Source organism: Rhinatrema bivittatum, chromosome 19 (assembly GCF_901001135.1).
Source record: "Rhinatrema bivittatum chromosome 19, aRhiBiv1.1, whole genome shotgun sequence".
Lineage (NCBI taxonomy): Eukaryota > Metazoa > Chordata > Amphibia > Gymnophiona > Rhinatrematidae > Rhinatrema > Rhinatrema bivittatum.
In genome coordinates this window covers 21,482,209-21,504,488 of record NC_042633.1, presented here as the reverse complement: position 1 = coordinate 21,504,488, position 22,280 = coordinate 21,482,209, and the positions used below count along the sequence as shown (strand labels likewise).

Sequence of the window (22,280 nt, the reverse complement as noted above, 5' to 3'; positions counted from 1 at the left end):
CGCTCTCTGTATTTTGCTGGAGTCTCCCTCTGGTATTTCCAGTCCCTGCGCTCTCTGCATTTTGCTGGAGTCTCCCTCTGGTATTTCCAGTCCCTGCGCTCTCTGCATTTTGCTGGAGTCTCCTCTGGTATTTCCAGCCCCTGCGCTCTCTGCATTTTGCTGGAGTCTCCCTCTGGTATTTCCAGCCCCTGCACTCTCTGCATTTTGCCTGAGTCTCCCTCTGGTATTTCCAGCCCCTGCACTCTCTGTATTTTGCTGGAGTCTCCCTCTGGTATTTTCAGCCCCTGCGCTCTCTGCATTTTGCCTGAGTCTCCCTCTGGTATTTCCAGCCCCTGTACTCTCTGCATTTTGCCTGAGTCTCCCTCTGGTATTTCCAGCCCCTGCACTCTCTGCATGTTGCCTGAGTCTCCCTCTGGTATTTTCAGCCCCTGCGCTCTCTGTATTTTGCTGGAGTCTCCCTCTGGTATTTCCAGCCCCTGCGCTCTCTGCATGTTGCCTGAGTCTCCCTCTGGTATTTCCAGCCCCTGCGCTCTCTGTATTTTGCTGGAGTCTCCCTCTGGTATTTCAGCCCCTGCGCTCTCTGCATTTTGCTGGAGTCTCCCTCTGGTATTTTCAGCCCCTGCGCTCTCTGTATTTTGCTGGAGTCTCCCTCTGGTATTTCCAGCCCCTGCGCTCTCTGCATGTTGCCTGAGTCTCCCTCTGGTATTTCCAGCCCCTGCACTCTCTGCATGTTGCCTGAGTCTCCCCTGCTATTTTCAGACCCTCTGTATCATTTCACACATTAGAGGAATCTCCAGCAAAAAGAATAAAGGATAAAAGTGAATGAAGCACAGTGTCTGCTTATCCACTAATGGATTTCAGATGCGGATGCCGCTTTGGAAATGTGGTTTTATCTTCCTCCTGGAAATCGAGCCTGGATCCAGTAGGGGGAGTCGAGAGAATGTTCTCTTCTGATTTCTCGTCCTGCTTCCTGCTTAGGCCTAGCTCAGCCTTGCACACCGAGAGGCCCCTGCTCCCTTTTTGCACGTCGCACTCCACAATTATTTTCGTTTTGTAATTTTATTTATTTATTTTGCTTTGCAAGCTCCACCATGAATATCTTTCGCTTCTTGGGAGATATTTCTCACCTTCTGGCTATCATCATCCTCCTTTTGAAGATCTGGAAGTCCAGATCCTGTGCCGGTAAGAACAATTTGGAAACAAACAAAAAAAAAAAGACATATATGTTTGTGTACCACTTTGCGGGATTGCAGCAAGCCTTTTACTTTCCAAGAGTAATTTGGATCTTGCATGACAAAATGTTTGCAGACTTGCAAGGAAGCAGATGCAAGGCAGTGAACCCCTGCCTCCTGTATGTTTTATTGTTTTGCTGATCGATTTATTTAAATAAAGCATGCATTACTTTTTTTTTTTTTTTTTGTTTGCAAAGGATTGGATTTGTGCATTGTTTTGGCCTTTTATGTTTTTATTGCTTTTTGACGTTAATCCTGCTTTCAAAATATGTGCATCCTCTTTGCAAGAATAAAAAAGATATAGATATATATATATTTTTTTCTCTGTTTAAAGAAATGGAAATAGAAACCTGTTTAGCTCTGGAGGGAAGTGGTTTCCGAGGTGGAGGTGAGAGAGAGTTTCTGGACCAGGCGGGCCACAGAAAAGTGGAGGGAGGAAAGGAGAAAAGTAGTTTAACTTGCAATGGAAAGGCGGTGACTCCCCTCCCCCTTACTGGGGAGTCTGAAATGAAGAAGTTTAGGGTTTTATTGGGGGTGGCAAAAGTTTGTTTTTAAGAATAGTTAATGATATGGACCAAGGGAAGGAGGGAGGATGCATGCATGCAGATAACCCCGGGCAATGCTAAGCTTACTCCCACCCCTTATCCCAGGAAGTCACAACTGCAGTGGGCATAGGGGGTGTCTTCAGTTCCTTTTTTTCACACTTTAAAGTTCCGTTTTGAAACAAAAATAATAATAAAATTGGGGAAGAGTGTGTGTATGTACTTTTCAGGCCCTAATGTTGATTATAAAGTGTAAATTAGCCTTAATAAAAAACAATAAAATAAAGAAGTGTGAGGAGGCCTGCTGCACCCTTGGGATCTCCCCGAGCTGGAGTGGGAAGGGAATCCCAGGGAGCTGTTGCAGCCCCTTTGCTTGGAGGAGAGGCTAGGCCCAGGATGGGGAGAGATTTCGTAGGCCGCTGTGAAATGGTCCATTCTCCTTACTTCCCACCCCCCCCCCCCCCCACCCCCAAATAAAATAACATTTTGCCACCAGATAGGGAAGAGAGAATACCCCACCAGCATCTCCCAGTTATGTGCCTTGAATATATATCTATATCTATCTGTCTATCTAGATATATATTTATGGAGGTTGTAAATTTCACTGGCCCGTTTCGTGTTCCCAGTTGGATCTGCTTTCCCGCTGACCGCCCCTGGCCACTTTCCTCACCACTGCCCACTGAGAGATCACTCTACTTTCTGGTGGGAATATTTCATGTGAAGCGTTAGCAGTAGGTGCCTTAGGATAGAGGGCTATGGTCCTTCACTCCAGGCATAGGGAGGAAGCGAGGAGTGGGGGGGCAAAGAGATCCAAGCCATCCCAAAAGCTGCTTAAGCCTTCTAGAGCTGCATTCTGCTCTGCGCGCAGTTACATCCTTGGCTGTCATTGCAACTGCTTTTTTTCCCCACTCCTGGCAGGTCCGCGCTGGGCATTCCCTTTCTGATTACTCTGTCTATAATGTTAGAAAGGTTTGCGGGTAAGTCAGAGATGTCTCAGAGACCATTCCCTCCCCACCCCCCAACTCCACACAGCACCAGCCATCAATGTACCTCACTCCTGCCCTGCAGCACCTCCTGCTATTCCAATACTGAGACCCTCACACCCAGCTCTGCCAATGCACCTCACTCCTGCCCTGCAGCACCTCCTGCTATTCCAGCACTGAGACCCTCACACACAGCTCTGCCAATGCACCTCACTCCTGCCCTGCAGCACCCCCTGCTATTCCAGTACTGAGACCCTCACACACAGCTCTGCCAATGCACCTCACTCCTGCCCTGCAGCACCTCCTGCTATTCCAGTACTGAGACCCTCACACACAGCTCTGCCAATGCATCTCACTCCTGCCCTGCAGCACCTCCTGCTATTCCAGTACTGAGACCCTCACACACAGCTCTGCCAATGCACCTCACTCCTGCCCTGCAGCACCCCCTGCTATTCCAGGACTGAGACCCTCACACACAGCTCTGCCAATGCACCTCACTCCTGCCCTGCAGCACCCCCCTGCCATTCCAGTACTGAGACCCTCACACACAGCTCTGCCAATGCACCTCACTCCTGCCCTGCAGCACCCCCTGCTATGCCAGTACTGAGACCCTCACACACAGCACCGCCAATGCACCTCACTCCTGCCCTGCAGTACCCCCTGCTATTTCAGTACTGAGACCCTCACACCCAGCTTTGCCAATGCACCTCACTCCTGCCCTGCAGCACCTCCTGCTATTCCAGTCCTGAGACCCTCACACACAGCTCTGCCAATGCACCTCACTCCTGCCCTGCAGTACCCCCTGCTATTTCAGTACTGAGACCCTCACACCCAGCTTTGCCAATGCACCTCACTCCTGCCCTGCAGCACCTCCTGCTATTCCAGTACTGAGACCCTCACACACAGCTCTGCCAATGCACCTCACTCCTGCCCTGCAGCACCTCCTGCTATTCCTATACTGAGACCCTCACACACAGCTCTGCCAATGCATCTCACTCCTGCCCTACAGCACCTCCTGCTATTCCAGTACTGAGACCCTCACACACAGCTCTGCCAATGCATCTCACTCCTGCCCTGCAGCACCTCCTGCTATTCCAGTACTGAGACCCTCACACACAGCTCTGCCAATGCTCCTCACTCCTGCCCTGCAGCACCTCCTGCTATTCCAGTACTGAGACCCTCACACACAGCTCTGCCAATGCATCTCACTCCTGCCCTGCAGCACCCTCCTGCTATTCCAGTACTGAGACCCTCACACACAGCTCTGCCAATGCACCTCACTCCTGCCCTGCAGCACCCCCTGCTATTCCAGTACTGAGACCCTCACACACAGCTCTGCCAATGCACCTCACTCCTGCCCTGCAGCACCCCCCTGCCATTCCAGTACTGAGACCCTCACAAACAGCTCTGCCAATGCACCTCACTCCTGCCCTGCAGCACCCCCTGCTATTCCAGTACTGAGACCCTCACACACAGCTCTGCCAATGCACCTCACTCCTGCCCTGCAGCACCCCCTGCCATTCCAGTACTGAGACCCTCACACACAGCTCTGCCAATGCACCTCACTCCTGCCCTGCAGTACCCCCTGCTATTTCAGTACTGAGACCCCTCACACCCAGCTTTGCCAATGCACCTCACTCCTGCCCTGCAGCACCTCCTGCTATTCCAGTACTGAGACCCTCACACACACAGCTCTGCCAATGCACCTCACTCCTGCCCTGCAGCACCTCCTGCTATTCCTATACTGAGACCCTCACACACAGCTCTGCCAATGCTCCTCACTCCTGCCCTGCAGCACCTCCTGCTATTCCAGTACTGAGACCCTCACACACAGCTCTGCCAATGCACCTCACTCCTGCCCTGCAGCACCTCCTGCTATTCCAGTACTGAGACCCTCACACACAGCTCTGCCAATGCACCTCACTCCTGCCCTGCAGCACCTCCTGCTATTCCAGTACTGAGACCCCCACACACAGCTCTGCCAATGCACCTCACTCCTGCCCTGCAGCAGCCCCTGCTATTCCAGTACTGAGACCCTCACACACAGATCTGCCAATGCACCTCACTCCTGCCCTGCAGCACCTCCTGCTATTCCAGTACTGAGACCCTCACACACAGCTCTGCCAATGCATCTCACTCCTGCCCTGCAGCACCCCCTGCTATTCCAGTACTGAGACCCTCACACACAGCTCTGCCAATGCACCTCACTCCTGCCCTGCAGCACCCCCCTGCCATTCCAGTACTGAGACCCTCACACACAGCTCTGCCAATGCATCTCACTCCTGCCCTGCAGCACCCCCTGCTATTCCAGTACTGAGACCCCCACACACAGCTCTGCCAATGCTCCTCACTCCTGCCCTGCAGCACCTCCTGCTATTCCAGTACTGAGACCCTCACACACAGCTCTGCCAATGCTCCTCACTCCTGCCCTGCAGCACCTCCTGCTATTCCAGTACTGAGACCCTCACACACAGCTCTGCCAATGCTCCTCACTCCTGCCCTGCAGCACCTCCTGCTATTCCAGTACTGAGACCCTCACACACAGCTCTGCCAATGCATCTCACTCCTGCCCTGCAGCACCTCCTGCTATTCCAGTACTGAGACCCTCACACACAGCTCTGCCAATGCATCTCACTCCTGCCCTGCAGCACCTCCTGCTATTCCAGTACTGAGATCCTCACACACAGCTCTGCCAATGCATCTCACTCCTGCCCTGCAGCACCTCCTGCTATTCCAGTACTGAGACCCTCACACACAGCTCTGCCAATGCACCTCACTCCTGCCCTGCAGCACCTCCTGCTATTCCAGTACTGAGACCCTCACACACAGCTCTGCCAATGCACCTCACTCCTGCCCTGCAGCACCCCCTGCTATTCCAGTACTGAGACCCTCACACACACAGCTCTGCCAATGCACCTCACTCCTGCCCTGCAGCACCCCCTGCCATTCCAGTACTGAGACCCTCACACACAGCTCTGCCAATGCATCTCACTCCTGCCCTGCAGCACCTCCTGCTATTCCAGTACTGAGACCCTCACACACAGCTCTGCCAATGCTCCTCACTCCTGCCCTGCAGCACCTCCTGCTATTCCAGTACTGAGACCCTCACAACACAGCTCTGCCAATGCATCTCACTCCTGCCCTGCAGCACCTCCTGCTATTCCAGTACTGAGACCCTCACACACAGCTCTGCCAATGCATCTCACTCCTGCCCTGCAGCACCTCCTGCTATTCCAGTACTGAGATCCTCACACACAGCTCTGCCAATGCATCTCACTCCTGCCCTGCAGCACCTCCTGCTATTCCAGTACTGAGACCCTCACACACAGCTCTGCCAATGCACCTCACTCCTGCCCTGCAGCACCTCCTGCTATTCCAGTACTGAGACCCTCACACACAGCTCTGCCAATGCACCTCACTCCTGCCCTGCAGCACCCCCTGCTATTCCAGTACTGAGACCCTCACACACACAGCTCTGCCAATGCACCTCACCTCCTGCCCTGCAGCACCCCCTGCCATTCCAGTACTGAGACCCTCACACACAGCTCTGCCAATGCATCTCACTCCTGCCCTGCAGCACCTCCTGCTATTCCAGTACTGAGACCCTCACACACAGCTCTGCCAATGCACCTCACTCCTGCCCTGCAGCACCCCCTGCTATTCCAGTACTGAGACCCTCACACACAGCTCTGCCAATGCACCTCACTCCTGCCCTGCAGCACCTCCTGCTATTCCAGTACTGAGACCCTCACACACAGCTCTGCCAATGCACCTCACTCCTGCCCTGCAGCACCTCCTGCTATTCCAGTACTGAGACCCTCACACACAGCTCTGCCAATGCACCTCACTCCTGCCCTGCAGCACCCCCTGCTATTCCAGTACTAAGACACCCCCTCCCGCCGCCCCGTTACTAGACTTATGAATCTTGAAAGATGATGGGGGTCAGGGGAGGGAGGTGACCTGGAGTCCGAGGATGGGCTGAGGTGACAAGGTAAGCAGGGGGGGGGGGCAGGCAGGCAAGTCCCCATCTGCCGGTGTCTTCTGTGGCACCCTTTTTGGGTCTGCTGGAGTTTTAGACGGAAGCTCTCGGCCCCGCAATGCAGCCTTCACGCAGGATCCCTGCTCGAGACCAGGCAAATCAGCCCTCGTGCTCTGCACTAACCAGATCATCTCCTATGAATCATGGAAAGAGGGCACCCCCTCCCCCCCCCCCAGTATACTTTTTCCATTTCGGGGGTAATATTCAAAGAGTTACACGGCAGTTGCACGCATAAAATCGGCATACGCGCCTGCATGCTGTTTGGAAACGTCGTGCTCATGGACGTACTTGCGGTGTCGTAGATCGCTGTTTCTGGGAGCAAATGAGAGGACATATTAGGAGCGTTCCCGGATGGAGTTCGGACACCTGCAGACAGGTTGCTATTTTGTAAGCCGTTATACACGCATACCTTACCAAACTTATCTGTATGCTTTTACTCCTGTTCACGGAGTCATGGAACCGAAATTGTGTTTGTCTTTTGTCTTCAGTTTTTGAGTGGAAGGCTGGGTTAAGGGGGGGGGGGGGGCAGGAATCAGGGTAAAATGCTAGAGAGAGCGGTGTTAAAGCAGAGTGCCGCAAGGCTCGGCGTTGGGACCGGTTCTGTTCAATATCTTTGTGAGCGGCGTTGCGGACGGGATAGAAGGTAAGGTTTGTCCTTTTGCGGACGATGCTAAGATCTGCAACAAGAGTGGACACGCCGGAAGGAGTGGAGAGAATGAGACGGGATTTAAGGAAGCTGGAAGAGTGGTCGAAGATATGGCAGCTGAGATTCAATGCCAAGAAGTGCAGAGTCATGCATATGGGGAGTGGAAATCCGAATGAACTGTATTCGATGGGGGGAGAAAGGCTGATATGCATGGAGCAGGAGAGACACCTTGGGGTGATAGTGTCTAATGATCTGAAGTCGGCGAAACAATGTGATAAGGCGATAGCTAAAGCCAGAAGAATGCTGGGCTGCATAGAGAGAGGAATATAGAGTAAGAAAAGGGAAGTGATAATCCCCTTGTACAGGTCCTTGGTGAGGCCTCACCTGGAGTACTGTGTTCAGTTATGGAGACCGTATCTCCGAAGGGACAGAGACAAGATGGAGGCGGTCCAGAGAAGGGCGACCAGAAAGGTGGAGGGTCTTCATAGAATGACATATGAGGAGAGATTGAAGAATCTAAATATGTACACCCTGGAGGAAAGGAGGAGCAGGGGTGATATGATTCAAACTTTCAGATACTTGAAAGGTTTTAAGGATCCAAAGACAAACCTTTTCCGTTGGAAAAAAATCAGCAGAACCAGGGGTCATGATGTAAAACTCCAGGGAGGAAGACTCAGAACCAATGTCAGGAAGTATTTCTTCATGGAGAGGGTGGTGGATGCCTGGAATGCCCTTCCAGAGGTAGTGGTGAAGACAAAAATTGTGAAGGATTTTAAAGGGGTGTGGGATAAACACTGTGGATCCATAAAGTCTAGAGGATGTGGATGAAGAGAAGAGGCATGGGGGTGGCTTGCGGGAATGACGGCCGTTGGCTACTACCTGGAGATTAATACCCTTATTCAATAAACATACACACGGTTAATGCGATTCCAACATTGCTCTATGCTTCAACCGGCAAGAGGAAATGTGGAAAAAAGGATCTGCATTCACAAAAAAAGCGGGGGAGTAGCTTGCTTGTTATGGCAGTTACTACCCCAAACCAAACAAGCCTGATACTTCACTTTCAATGCATATCCAGTGTAGCTCTCTGCTTCAAAGGCAGGGGGGAATGAAGAAAAGAGGATTTATATTCGGACAACAACCAACAAGGACTGAATTACATAGTCTGGGTAAACAAATAAGCATGGGTGAAGCTTGCTTATTGTGGCAGTTACTACCCCTAACCAATTAAGCTAGATACTTCACTTAGAAGCAGTCAAGCACTGCTCTCTACATTAATGGCGGGGGTGGAAGGGAACTAGAACCAAAAAGTTACTAATAAAGGCCAAGAGTATCAGATAAGCACGAGAAATGCATGAGATAAATGTGCAGGCCCTGCCCCCCACTGTCTGCCAATCTGTCTCATGCGTATTCATGAAACCAGCCTGTGTGCGGCTCTTGAGGACAGGGGTTGGCCACCCCCTGGGCTGGGCGAACCGGTGGAGGCCATCGGCCAACTGGTGATCCCAAGGGAGTGTTTTCAAGGACACAGGTGACGCATGCTTTATAACGGAGCCACCCTCCCTCATATAACCGAAGGTGGTTATGCGCGCACGTTACAGTAGTTACGCGTGTGTTTTTTTTATAAAATAGGTAAAGTATGCACCTCCTTGCATTGGGGGGGGGGAAAAAAAACCGCACATACTTTTCGAGCAGAGGTTCCCAGCTCCCATCACACAGTTTTATAAAATGCTCCTGTAAATTTAGATGCACTGCCAACACGTGTGTGTGTGTGTGTGTGTGTGTGTGTGTGCGCCCACTTACGGGCACACGACTTGCAAATTACCCACTTTAAGCGAAAGTAATAAGATCCTTTCTTCTCCATGCCCCACAAGCCAGGCCCTTCATCCTTCCCCCTCCCCCCTCCTCTCCCTCCTCTGATGTTGTCGGCGCCGATGGGGGACCTCACGACCACCGCGGCCCTAAGGCGGCGAGCAGGTGTTCTCCAGACCCAGAAGCTTTCCAGGGAATGCGCAGAATAGTAACATGCATATAAATAAATAAATAAACCACTGCCCCCCCCCCCCCCCGATTCCCGGAAGGCGGGAAAACTCCGCTTCTTGGAATAAACTGCTAAGAAGACAGAGAGGGAAGAAAAAAGTCATTCATTTCAGAATTTCCTATGGGCCAGGAAGAAATGTGAAGCCCCATTTCCTTTTTTTTTTTTTATTTTTTATTAACTCCCAGCTCCTTCCTCGCCCCTGGATTATTTGCGGTGGCAGCTGGCCGCCAGCGTAATAATTCAGTCCCTGGAACATGCAGGGAATAAAAGCCGGAGGGGCGTCCTGGGAGCAGTTGCAGGGATGAAGGATGCCGGTAGGGAGGCAGGGCCCAGGAGCTCCCGGCCGCTGTAGCTGGGGAGGGGGGGGAGGCCATTCATTAACCCTGTCCCGCAGCTGGCGGGCCCTGGAGAGAGCTTTCTGGAAATTTGTGGGGCTGGCAGGGGGGGGGAGGGCGTTTTTTCTCCAGTCTACAAACAGAATAATTCTCCTTCATATCAAATGTTCTGTTTGTGTGTGTGTGTGTATATATATTTCTAGATATAATCTTATTTTGGGGCTGAGTCCTTTCCTGAGGTTTTCTGGGTGTTTGCTGTTGTCAGAACGGTTGCTAATTTATTACCGGGAGCCTGTTTCCCTCCCTGTGGTGGGAGGGCCATGGTGGCTGGACAGTCTTCGGCTCGTAGCTTGGGTGAAGGAGACTCCTGGCCTACATGTTGCTCTTGCCAAACCCCCATTGTCTGTTCTAGGCTGGTCACACGTCTTCCCTGCTTCCCTTCCCAGGTATCTCGGCAAGAGCCAAGTGCTGTTCGCAGTGGTCTTCACAACGCGATACTTGGATCTGTTTACCAACTTCATCTCATTCTACAATACCAGCATGAAGTAAGACCATATCGTCCAGCAGGCTGGGAAAAGCTTGGTGCCTGTGTGCCCATCCCCTAGAGGTGACAGGCTCTGTATCCCTGCGCCCATCCCCTGATCCCTCCAGTACTAGATGGTGACAGGCTCTGTATCCCTGCTCCCATCCCCTGATCCCTCCAGTCCTAGAGGTGACAGGCTCTGTATCCCTGCACCCATCCCCTGATCCCTCCGGTCCCTAGAGGTGACAGGCTCTGTATCCCTGCACCCATCCCCTGATCCCTCCGGTCCTAGAGGTGACAGGCTCTGTTATCCCTGCCACACCCTCCCCGATCCCTCCGGGTCCTAGAGGTGACAGGCTCTGTATCCCTGCGCCCATCCCTGATCCCTCCGGTCCTAGAGGTGACAGGCTCTGTATCCCTGCACCCATCCCTGATCCCTCCGGTCCTAGAGGACAGGCTCTGTATCCCTGCGCCCATCCCCTGAGCCCTCCGTCCTAGAGGTGACAGGCTCTGTATCCCTGCACCCATCCCCTGATCCCTCCGGTCCTAGAGGTGACAGGCTCTGTATCCCTGCACCCATCCTCTGATCCCTCCAGTCCTAGAAGTGACAGGCTCTGTATCCCTGCACCCATCCCCTGAGCCCTCCAGTCCTAGAAGTGACAGGCTCTGTATCCCTGCTCCCATCCCCTGAGCCCTCCAGTCCTAGAGGTGACAGGCTCTGTATCCCTGCACTCATCCCCTGAGCCCTCCAGTCCTAGAGGTGACAGGCTCTGTATCCCTGCTCCCATCCCCTGAGCCCTCCAGTCCTAGAGGTGACAGGCTCTGTATCCCTGCACTCATCCCCTGAGCCCTCCAGTCCTAGAGGTGACAGGCTCTGTATCCCTTGCTCCCATCCCCTAAGGTCTCCAGTCCTAGAGGTGACAGGCTCTGTATCCCTGCACCATCTCCTGATCCCTCCAGTCCTAGAGGTGACAGGCTTTGTATCCCTGCACCCATGCCCTGAGCCCTCCAGTCCTAGAGGTGACAGGCTCTGTATCCCTGCCCCCATCCCCCGATCCCCCCCAGTCCTAGAGGTGACAGGCTCTGTACCCTTGCACCGTCCCCTGATCCCTCCAGTCCTAGAGGTGACAGGCTCTGTATCCCTGCACCCGTCCCCTGATCCCTCAGTCCTAGAGGTGACAGGCTCTGTATCCCTGCACCCATCCCCTGAGCCCTCCAGTCCTAGAGGTGACAGGCTCTGTATCCCTGCTCCCATCCCCTGAGCCCTCCAGTCCTAGAGGTGACAGGCTCTGTATGACCACCCTTCCAGCGCAGCCTCTGACCTTCCATGCCAGCTTTGCATGTGATGTTCAAGGTGGGTAAAGAGACACGAAGAGGGGAGATGGAGCAAGCCATCTTGCAGCCCCTCTGCTGCTAGTCCCAAGAGCAGAGAAATGCAAGGACAGAGCCACTTCTCTGCTGCGCCATCAGAAGCCCGGCCTGGGAACATGCACTAAATAAGACAGATGCTTCCTGCCAGAGTCAGAAGCACAGCCTGGCGGTGCACTTTATCCATTTTTTTTTTCCTGTCATTCGCGGTCTGCCGGGTTACCTTCTCATCCTTTTCTGTCCTTGTATCCTCGGGGATAATAAGTATGGCTCCGTTTGGGTGCTTTATTCTCAGCTTTCTGTATTGCTCCAGAGAGCCGTGTGCTGTAGCACATTCTGTTTTCCTCCTTCCCCCTGCTCAGCTGTAAGTTATGAATCCTCCCTCTCTCCCTCTAATCCCCTTTTCCTGTACGTACCCAGATCAGTCCAGACACCTGGGTTATGCCTCCCCTCCAGTAGATGGAGACAGAGAAGTTTTTCAAACAACCCTGCCATATATTCCAAGGGTGCCACCCACAGTCCCTCAATCTTCCTCTGGTCTCCAGCAGATGGCGGAGGTGCAAAACCCACAGTCTCTTCTGATTACCTGATTGCTACAAGTTGGTAGAGTAGGATGGTAGTCAGGTTTGGAGTTGGCAAATTAGGGGGGTTCTGTGCCTTTCATTCTTAACAGTTTAAAAAGAAAAAAAAAAAAAGAGAGATAGCAAGTCCCTCTCCGACTGAGGTTCTGTGAGACTCCCAGGAGGTTGCTAGGTCCTGAGGGGACTGTCCCTGCTGGTCGAGACCGCTGCTTCTAAGGGTCGAGGACCCTGCACTTGGTTATCAGCAGCGTCGGGGCAATACCGGGGAGCCCAGCTCACTCACCCCTACAGGAGCAGGGCCTGCTACAGAACCAGGGATAGCGATTGGGCAAGTTTTTTTTATTTGTCTGTGTAAAAAAGAAAAAGGTTTCTTTTTTAACTTGGTGCGCCGTCTCTCAGGTACTTCCCTTCACTTTCCCGCCTCCCTGCGCTGCTTTTGGGTACTTGCCAGGTTCTTATGGCCTGGATTGGCCACTGTTGGAAACAAGATGCTGGGCTTGATGGACCCTTGGTCTGATCCAGTATGGCATTTTCTTATGTTCTTATGCTTTTTTCAGCTGTTTTTTATTTGCTTTTGCCGCGGCAAGGATGCCTCTGGGATCGGCTTTGCTGCCGCGTGCGGCTCGGTGCGCGCGCGTTTATCGAGGGAGGGTCCTATGTGCTGGCTGTTTACCCGGAGGGGAAGGACCCTCCGTTTTGCCCCGGGGAGGTCTGCATCGAATCCTCAGCAGGATGGGAGCAGAGGGGCCTCAGGCTATGGAAGGCGACGATCCAAAAAGTGGTTCGCCTCTTTAAGAAAGATGAGTTGAATCCGCTTATTCCGGCCATCCTGGGGGAGTTGGGCTTGGACGCTTCACCGGTGGTGTCTCGGTTGGGGGGCTATGGATCCAGTATTGCTGGGTCTCAGGGGACCTGCCGTTTCCTTCCCATTCCATTTCTCGGCAACGAATCTTCTATTTAGAGAATGGGACACTCCTGATTTGGGGTTGAAAGTCAGTAAAGCGATGGACAAGCTATATCCTCTGCCAGAGGAGGCATTAGATCTGCTGAGAGTCCCGAAGGTGGATGCAGCGGTGTCTGCTGTCACCAAGAAGTCCACTATCCCAGTTACGGAAACGACGGCCCTCAAGGACTTGCAGGACCGAAAGTTGGAGTTGCAGCTCAAGAAAGTGTTTGAGGTGTCAGCGCTGGGGGTCCGTGCAGCAATGTGCAGTAGTTTTGCGCTGCGTGCGGGTCTTCGCTGGGCCCAGCAACTCCAAGCCAGTGCCGACCTCTCAGAGGGGAAGGCTATCCAGGCGAACTGGCTGGAGGCGGTCATCCCGTATAGCGCAGATTCTCCCTACAATCTGCTGCGCACGTCGGCCAGATCCATGGTTTCCACGCGCAGGCTCCTTTGGCTCCGGAATTGGGCTGCAGATATTTCGTCCAAGGCCCACCTCGGTTCCCTTCCTTTTAAAGGGAAGTTGTTGTTCGGCAAGGAATTGGAGGACATGATACAATTTCTGGGAGAGAACAAGGTTCATAAACTACCGGGAGGACAGGCCCAGGTCCAGAGGATCGTTTACAGCTCAGGCTTCGGTTCCGGGGTAGTAGGAGAAACCAGACCGGCACGGTCGTCCGGATCGTCCTTTCGCCCAGTTTCAAATAGACATGATCTCAGGCTTTTCGAGACAGACGTTTCAGCAGACCAGGGAACCCTCAGTCGGCAGTGGGGGCTAAGGCCTCACAATGAGATACTGTCGGCCCATTCCTCGGTACCAGTCGTCCCTCCAGTACCAATCGTGGGAGCCAGACTATCGCTCTTCTTCAAGGAATGGACCAAAACTAACGTCAGACCAGTGGGTCCTCACCGTGATAAGTCAAGGTTACGCTTTACATTTTGTACAGCGCCCTTGGGACAAGTTCCTGATGTCTCCATGCGCGTACCGAGAAAAGTGAGAGGCTGTACAGGGCATGCTCCAGCGCCTACTGGACTTGGGGGCGATAACACCGGTTCTGTCCGCGGATCAACACAGAGGCCGCTATTCCATTTACTTCATAGTCCCCAAAAAGGAAGATACTTTCTGACCAATCTTAGATCTCAAGAGTCAAGAGATGTCTTTGGGTACCACGTTTCCGAATGGAGACCCTTCGGTCAGTCATCGCCTCCGTATGACAAGGAGAGTTCCTGGCTTCTCTGGATCTCACCGAAGCGTATCTTCATATCTGCATCCAGTCGTCACACCAGAAGTTCCTCAGGTTCTGCATTCTGGGAAATCACTATCAGTTCCGGGCTCTGCCTTTCGGACTCACCACTGCTCCCAGAATGTTCACCAAGGTGATGGTGGTAGTTGCAGTGCAATTCCGGAAGGAAGGCTTGCTAGTGCATCCCTACCTGGACGATTGGCTGATTCGGGCGAAGTCCGAGGCTCTGTGTCAGACACCTATCCGCCGGGTGCTACAGCTCTTATGATCGCTCGGCTGGGTGGTCAATCTTGCCAAGAGTCATCTGATCCCTTCGCAGTCTCTGGAGTTCTTGGGAGCCCTGTTTGACACGGAGCAGGGGAGAGTATTCCTCACCACAGAACGTATAGTCAAGCTCCAGGGATAGGTGAGGGACCTGGATGCCCAGGATGAGAAAGTCTCGGGATCCATGACGTCCACTCTGGAATTGGTACCCTGGGCCTTTGCTCATATGCGTCCCTTACAATCAGCATTGCTGTCCTGCTGGAATCCGGTGTTAGAACAGTTTTTCACCTACCGCTTCTGCTTACAGACTCTGCGAGAGTCAGTCTCGATTGGTGGCTTGTCTCGGAACATCTGGAGTGTGGAGTTCCCCTGGTAATACCCTACTGGACAGTAGTCACCACGGATGCCAGTCTCTCCGGCTGGGGAGCTGTCTGTCTGGGGAAGTCGGTGCAGGGGCAGTGCTCCAGAGAACAATCTCAGTGGTCAATCAACCGCTTGGAGACCAGGGCGGTGGCTCTGGCATTGCAAGCCTTCCTCCCAATCCTTTGGGGGAGGTCGGTCAGAGTCTTGTCAGACAATGCAACCACAGTGGCCTATATCAATCGCCAAGGAGGAACCAGAGTCGCCCGGTAGCGATGGAGGCACAACAGTTGATGAACTGGGCGGAACGGAATCTCGTCAGCATTGCGGCATCTCACATTGCCGGGGTAGACAACATACAGGCAGACTTCCTCAGTCGTCACCATCTTGATCCCGGGAGAGTGGGAGTTTGCTGATGAGGCATTTCAGTTCATCTGCGATCGGTGGGGCATGCCATGCATGGATCTGATGGCCACATTCAAGAATGCCAAGGCTCCACGGTTCTACAGTCGGCGCAGAGAGACAGGAGCCGAGGGGGTCGATGCCCTGGTCCTTCCCTGGCTGACGAACATCTTGCTGTACATGTTCCTCCCTGGCCGCTAATAGGCAAGGTGATCCGGCGAAACAGAGCTCCATCCGGCAGAGGTGATTCTAGTAGCTCCGGAGTGGCAGAGGCAACTATGGTTTGCGGATCTGCTCAATCTGTCCACCGCGGAACCTCTACGGTTTCGGAAGTCCGCGGCTCTTCTTCATCAAGGCCCCGTCTGTTTGGAGGGGGCGGATCGCGTCTGTCTAGCAGCATGGCTTTTGAGAGGCAGCGGCTGAAGAATAAAGGTTATTCTGACATAGTGGTGGCCATGTTGTTGAGGTCGCGAAAACGGTCTACTTCCCTAGCTTATGTCAGAGTCTGGAAAGTTTTTGAAGCCTGCTGTGCGGATCGTGCAGTGGATCCTACGCGGGCGTCAGTCTAAGACATTCTAGGTTTTCTTCAAGCCGGTCTTTCTAAGGGTCTCTCTTGTAGTTCCCTCCGAGTGCAGGTTGCAGCGCTTGGTTGTCTCCGAGGTAAAGTCCAAGGGGTAGTGTTGGCGTTGCATTCAGATGTGGCGCGTTTTCTTCGAGTGGCAAAGCACTTACGTCCTCCACTTTGCCATCCGTGTCCTTCCTGGAACCTCAATTTGGTACTTTTGTCCTTATGTGCACCGCCTTTTGAGCCTATAAAGTGGACGATGCTGAAGGTGGTATTTTTGGTTGCGATTTCTTCGGCACGTTGGGTGTCTGAATTGCAGGCGTTGTCGTGCAGGGAGCCTTTCTTGCGGATTTCAGATTCAGGTGTGTCCTTGTGGACGGTTCCCTCCTTTCTCCCAAAGGTGGTGTCGTCTTTTCACTTGAATCAGTCGATTGAGCTTCCCTCATTCTCCGAGGTGGACCGATCGGATCCTGTGGCAAAGGATTTACGGAAGCTGGATGTACGCAGGGCTCTGATACGATATCTAGAGATTATGAATCCTTTCCATGTATCAGACCATCTCTTTGTGTTGTGGAGTGGTCCGAAAAGAGGTAGTATGACCTCAAAGACTATGATAGCTTCCTTCAGCCAGCGAGCTATCAGTTCAGCATATTTTACTGCGTGGTAAGACGGTACAGGTGGGACTTCGCGCCCATTCTACGCGGTCACAAGCCGCTTCTTGGGCGGAATGTCATCAAGTCTCGCCCCAGGAAATTTGCAGGGCGGCTACTTGGAAATCTTTGCACACTTTCGCAAGACATTACAGATTGGATGTTCAGGCTTCGGATTCCGGGGGATTTGGAGAAGGAGTGCTCCGAGCGGGCCTCTCTGGCTCCCACCCTCGGTAAGTTAGCTCTGGTACATCCCAGGTGTCTGGACTGATCCGGGTACGTACAGGGAAAGGAAAATTAGTTTCTTACCTGATAATTTTCGTTCCTGTAGTACCACGGATCAGTCCAGAGCCCCGCCCGAGGCTGTGTACACTAAAGTAACGGAGAGTCCTCTCGTATGATATTTTTTCTGGATATTTGTACTACCTTATCGCTTGTTCCTTTGGTTCTGCGAGTTCTGTTCCCAGTTGGGGGTTTGACTAAGCCTTATTATAGAAGGAAAGATAGTTAGTTGTATAGTATTTGGTTTTTGTTCCATTCTGCTTTGACATTACGTAAGACTGAGGGACTGTGGGTGGCATCTTGGTATATATGGCAGGGTTGTTTGGACAAAAGTCTCCATCTACTGGAGGGGAGGCAAAACCCAGGTGTCTGGGACTGATCTGTGGTACTACAGGAACGAATTATCAGGCAAGAAACTAATTTTCCTTTATCTTCTCCGACTCCCTCCTCACTTTCTGACCCTCCCTTCTGAAGTTCTCTTACCCTTACCCTGTTTCACTCTACCTTCCTGCACCATATCCCCTTTTCCCTGCCCTTCTCTCTTCTCCCACCCCTCCATGCTTTCCTTCCTGCAGCCTAGTGCAGAGTCGGCCAGAGACCTGTCCCAAACGTGAGTTATCGAAGGTCTTCAGATCTGGTGCCTGAGGATCTTGAAAGCTCATCTTTGGATAATCTGAGTTTGAGGGGGTTTTATAATATGAAATTGTTACTGTTGTAGTATTAATGAGCTCGTTTTCTGTCCCTTACCCTTTCTGTGTCTCCTTATTTTTTTGTTATCTCATTTCTCTCCCTGGTCTCCTACATCTCGCCTTCCCCCAGGTGGTGTACATTGCGTGCTCCTACGCTACGGTCTGGATGATCTATAGCAAGTTCAAAGCCACCTACGATGGGGAACCACGACACTTTCCGGGTGGAGTTCCTTGTGGTGCCGACCGCCATCCTGGCCTTCCTGGTTAACCATGACTTTACCCCGCTGGAGGTAGGCTGGGCGCCCGCCTGGAATCGGAGCTGTGTGACATGTTAGGAGCTCCTTTTTCCTAACCGCCAAAGCCATAGGTTGCGTGTGTTGAGGGCACAGCCGGTGCAGGTTACCTCTCGGCATTTCGTTAGCTCGCTGGTAAGGGGTGCGGTAGTGCCCATGGAGACGGTCCAAGGGCAGACCTGGGAAATGATATATACAGATCAATCTGGGGATTGTCAACCATGCTGGGCGCTGTAAAGAATCTTGGAAAATATGGATACAAAAAGCAGATATTGTGTCCAGTCCTGGGCATTGTAAATAAACCCATGGAAACGTAGGTAGTGCAGGGGAAATCACATCTAAGGGAAATGGAAACCTGCAGGAAAAGTAGACGGGGATTTATAAACAGTGATGGAAAATGTAAGCAGTTTTGGTAGGATTATAAATTATCTGTTCCCCTGTCCCTGGACAGATCCTCTGGACCTTCTCAATATACCTGGAGTCCGTGGCCATCTTGCCCCAGCTGTTCATGGTCAGCAAAACAGGCGAGGCAGAGACTATCACCAGCCACTACCTCTTCGCGCTGGGTGTTTACCGCACTCTCTACCTCTTCAACTGGATCTGGCGCTACCAGTTTGAGGGTTTCTTTGATCTCATCGCTCTCGTGGCCGGGCTGGTGCAGACGATCCTCTACTGTGACTTTTTCTACTTGTACATTACCAAGGGTAAGCAGCAGTGGAAGGGGCAACCACCACCTCGTCTCTGGTGCTGGGTCCGTGGTCCACCACATAGAGGCTGGTGGCACTTCCTTGCCTGTGCGGTCTCTGCCAGTTTTTTCTTTCTCTTCATCAACAGGACTGTCATGGGGATCTGTTTTGATTTGAAGGCAGCTCTGGGTGGCGTGAATGGGGGAGTAGCCTGGTGGTTAGAGCAGAATGCTGAGGACCAGCAAAGCCAGGGTTCAGATCCCACTGCCCCTCCTTGTGACTGGTAAATCATTTCACCTTCAGTTGCCTCAGATACAATCTTACATTGTACCCCCTCTGGGGTCAGGGGAAATACCTACTGTACCTGAATTTGTAACTCATCGTGGGTTTGGAAAGGTGATTAATTAAAAAAAAAAAAAAAAAAAAAATCTCAGTGGGATGATTTCCAATGCTTGCTTTCAGCACTGGATAATCAGGTGCCACTGCAGGGCACAGCACTGGGAATCCACATTCCTCCTCTGTGACCTATGCTAATCATATTTTCAGTGACACTTCCAGCCCAAGGAATAACGACCTTAGACCAGTGGCGTTCAGCCTGTGGGCCCTACCTTGTGTGGTGGCCATAACCTTGTCAGCAAATGACCTTTTATTTTGTGGTCTTATGGATTAGTATAATAGAAGGATGAGGCTGAAGGTGATCTAAACCATCCCAGACAGGTCTTTGTCTAATCTTCTGTTGTGTTTTTTTTTTTTTGGTTTTTTTAACTTGCATAGATAAAAAAAAAAAGATAATTGCCTACACAGTCTGCCCAGTTGACCCCTGCCTACTGGGCACTACAGACTCTAGTCAACGATTGGTCTTTTATGTTACATTTTATAAATGTATTCATGTACTCTGTTCTGAACTTTGGACTAGGGGCGGGGCTATAAGTCCTTTTTAAATAAGCAAACTGGGAGATTGTAAAAAAAAAAAATAATAATAAACAGTTCTTCTTTCTCCCTACCATCACCGTCTTTATCTTCACCCAGTAGGACTGAATTATGGCTGTTGCCATGTCTGCTGGCTTTCCAGTTTCACAGCATGAGTTCTAGTCATTGAGACTGCTCCCATCTTGTACTGGATTGAAGCCTGTCAGATATCTGAAAGGTCTGTGGCAGCCCCTCCTTTTCCATGGTCTACAGAGCACGTTTATAATTTCTTAAGCCTCCCCCCCCACGTGCAGGCTTGACCCGTTTCTGCTAGCGTTCCCACTCCATCTTCCCAATGTCTTTTTTTTTTTTTTTTGTAAAAAGCCATGGCCTCCAGAATTAGCGGCCTGCTGGGGAGGAGACAGATCAACTGATATGTCTCTTCTTCTTCTTTTTTTTTATCTTCCACAGTCCTAAAGGGAAAGAAACTCAGTTTGCCAGCATAGGGGCAACACGTTGAAGACTCGAGCCTCGACAGATGGGGGCAGAAAGAGGGAGGAAGCACCTTTCGCTCGGAGAAAAAAAAACAACCTACCGCCTCCGTCCGGTTCGATTGCAGCTGGATGAGGGGGTGCTCCGTGCACACAGGGAGACAAGTTATCGCCAAGCGGTGCATTCCAACAGCTTGCAGGCCAAGCTTCGTCTCCCTCTCCCTGCCTTCCTTAATGAAGACCTGCTCTCTTCCGTTTTAGGACATCCACAGTTTGTAAATATTTATTGTCTCTTTTTTTTTTTTTTTTTTTTTTAATCCTCTCCAGTTTTTTTTTGGTTTTTACCTTTTTACTTTTGATTCTCCTTCACAATCCGCACACGTTTCTAGCTTTGTTTCTGTCAGTGGTTTGGGGTGAGGACGTCAAATGGCCAAGAGCTGGGGATAATGTAATCTCCACCACCATAACCAACTCTCTGTTCTGCTCAAAAGAAAGCCGTTCCTCTCTTGTGCGCTCGCAGCACAGAGCAAGACAAAAATCTCACCCTCCTATTGGATTAAAGAGGTCCCGATCTTACAAATCCATCCGATTGAAGACATTTCTTTTTAGTGACTGTTCCAGTGGTATTCTTTATGTACAACGCTGTTGAGCGTGGAAGTCCCCAGCAGGCATTGCATCCCACGCACACTTGTCTAACTAGTCATTTGTGTATGTATATGTGTGGGTGAACGCGCGAGCGAGGTCATTTTAGACCCCTCCAAACATGGCTCCTCCCAGGTGGTAGAATCGCAAGGCAGGCCCTTTAAAAATGAACAACCAGACACCACGTTTGATTCAACGTGGGCCCGGTTCTGCTTCTTGCTGTACTTCTTAGACACAAATTTGGCCTTACAGCAGGGGGAAGCTTTCTTTGAGGATCCCATTTTGTTTTTGTTAAAAGGTCTCGACACTCCCCTACCCCATTGCATTTAGTCACCTTATTCTCAGCTCCGCTGTGGCGGGAGAAAGGGGGGGAAACTGTTCCTGATTTTTTTTTCCCTACTCTTTGAAGGAAAGAAGGCTTATGACATCATTCCGTATGTGTCTGTACGTTCCCTGATAATATTTTTGTTTGGTGTCCTATCCACACCAAATTTTCAGGACATGTCAGGGGATACATGAGGACTCTGACAGGGGGAGGTTCGGTATATGTGGGGCCCGCACACATAGCACATGTTTTAGAAAATAGGTTCTCTCTCTTTTTTTTTTTTTCTGGGTAGAACTTTGTAAGATGAGCAAGGGGACAGAGATAAGGCCTCTACTGTGAGATATAAGATATCTCTACTGTGGGAGGTTGTTTTGTTTCGTTTTCCCTCTACCCTTTGTCATCCCATTCAATGTTCCTATCCTGCTTGGCTCACGCCAGGATGGTGGACATCCCTTGGAACCCAATTAAACGAGCCTGGATGATGCTTGCAGCTTTGCCCATTACACTGTAGCCTAAATATCACTCTCTTACTTTAATGAGTGTTTGGGCTTGGAAAATTGTGCAGATTTGAATCCTTCTGTGGCATGCCTCTCTTCAAACACTCTTGAATATTTGCCAGGGGATTTGTGTGTATGTGTGAGGTTTTTCTACGCCCTTTAAGGAGAAATTACTGCTTACCTGATAATTTCCTTTCCTCTAAGGATAGCAGGCCAATCCCCACCAGTGGGTTATGCACCTCTGCCAGGAGATGGAGTAAACGCTGATGTCACGGCTAAATACCCCTGCCCCGACAATCAGCCCGCCAACGGAAAAGCCAAACTGTGGACAAATTGATTATACTTGAAAATGATTAATAACAATCAACCCACTCATGTTTCCAACCAACAGGGAACACTGAGCTCAGAATGAACAGTTACTAAACTGAGGGGCTGGTTAAGTCACTTACCAGTCCCCCAGTGAGTAGTAGGAAGAACACCCTGCATCGTCCGCACCTAAAAGGGTGAACCAAAAGCAAAAATCAACAGCCAAAGGTGGGTTGGGAATTGGCCTGTCTTCCTTAGAGGAAACAAAATTATCAGGTAAGTAGTAATTTCTCCGTCTGCACTCAGGCCAATCCCCTTACAAGTGGGATGTATTAAAGCTAATCCCGAACAGGGTGGGAGGCTGCCCGTGGTTCTGTCAACACCGACCACGCGAACGCGGTATCCTCCCAAGTCCGAACATCCAAGCGTTAATGCTTGGAAAAGG

General features: G+C 51.4%; 1 protein-coding gene across 1 annotated transcript; it reads left to right on the top strand.

Annotated features, from left to right (window-relative positions):
* Positions 1–909: 909 nt before the first annotated feature.
* KDELR1 (KDEL endoplasmic reticulum protein retention receptor 1) lies at positions 910–20,647 on the top strand. Its single transcript, XM_029585340.1, is given in 6 exon segments — positions 910–1,182; positions 10,231–10,362; positions 17,815–17,885; positions 17,887–17,976; positions 18,431–18,683; positions 20,046–20,647. Coding segments are annotated over 6 exon segments (672 nt in total). The 5' UTR covers positions 910–1,091; the 3' UTR covers positions 20,081–20,647.
* Positions 20,648–22,280: the final 1,633 nt, after the last annotated feature.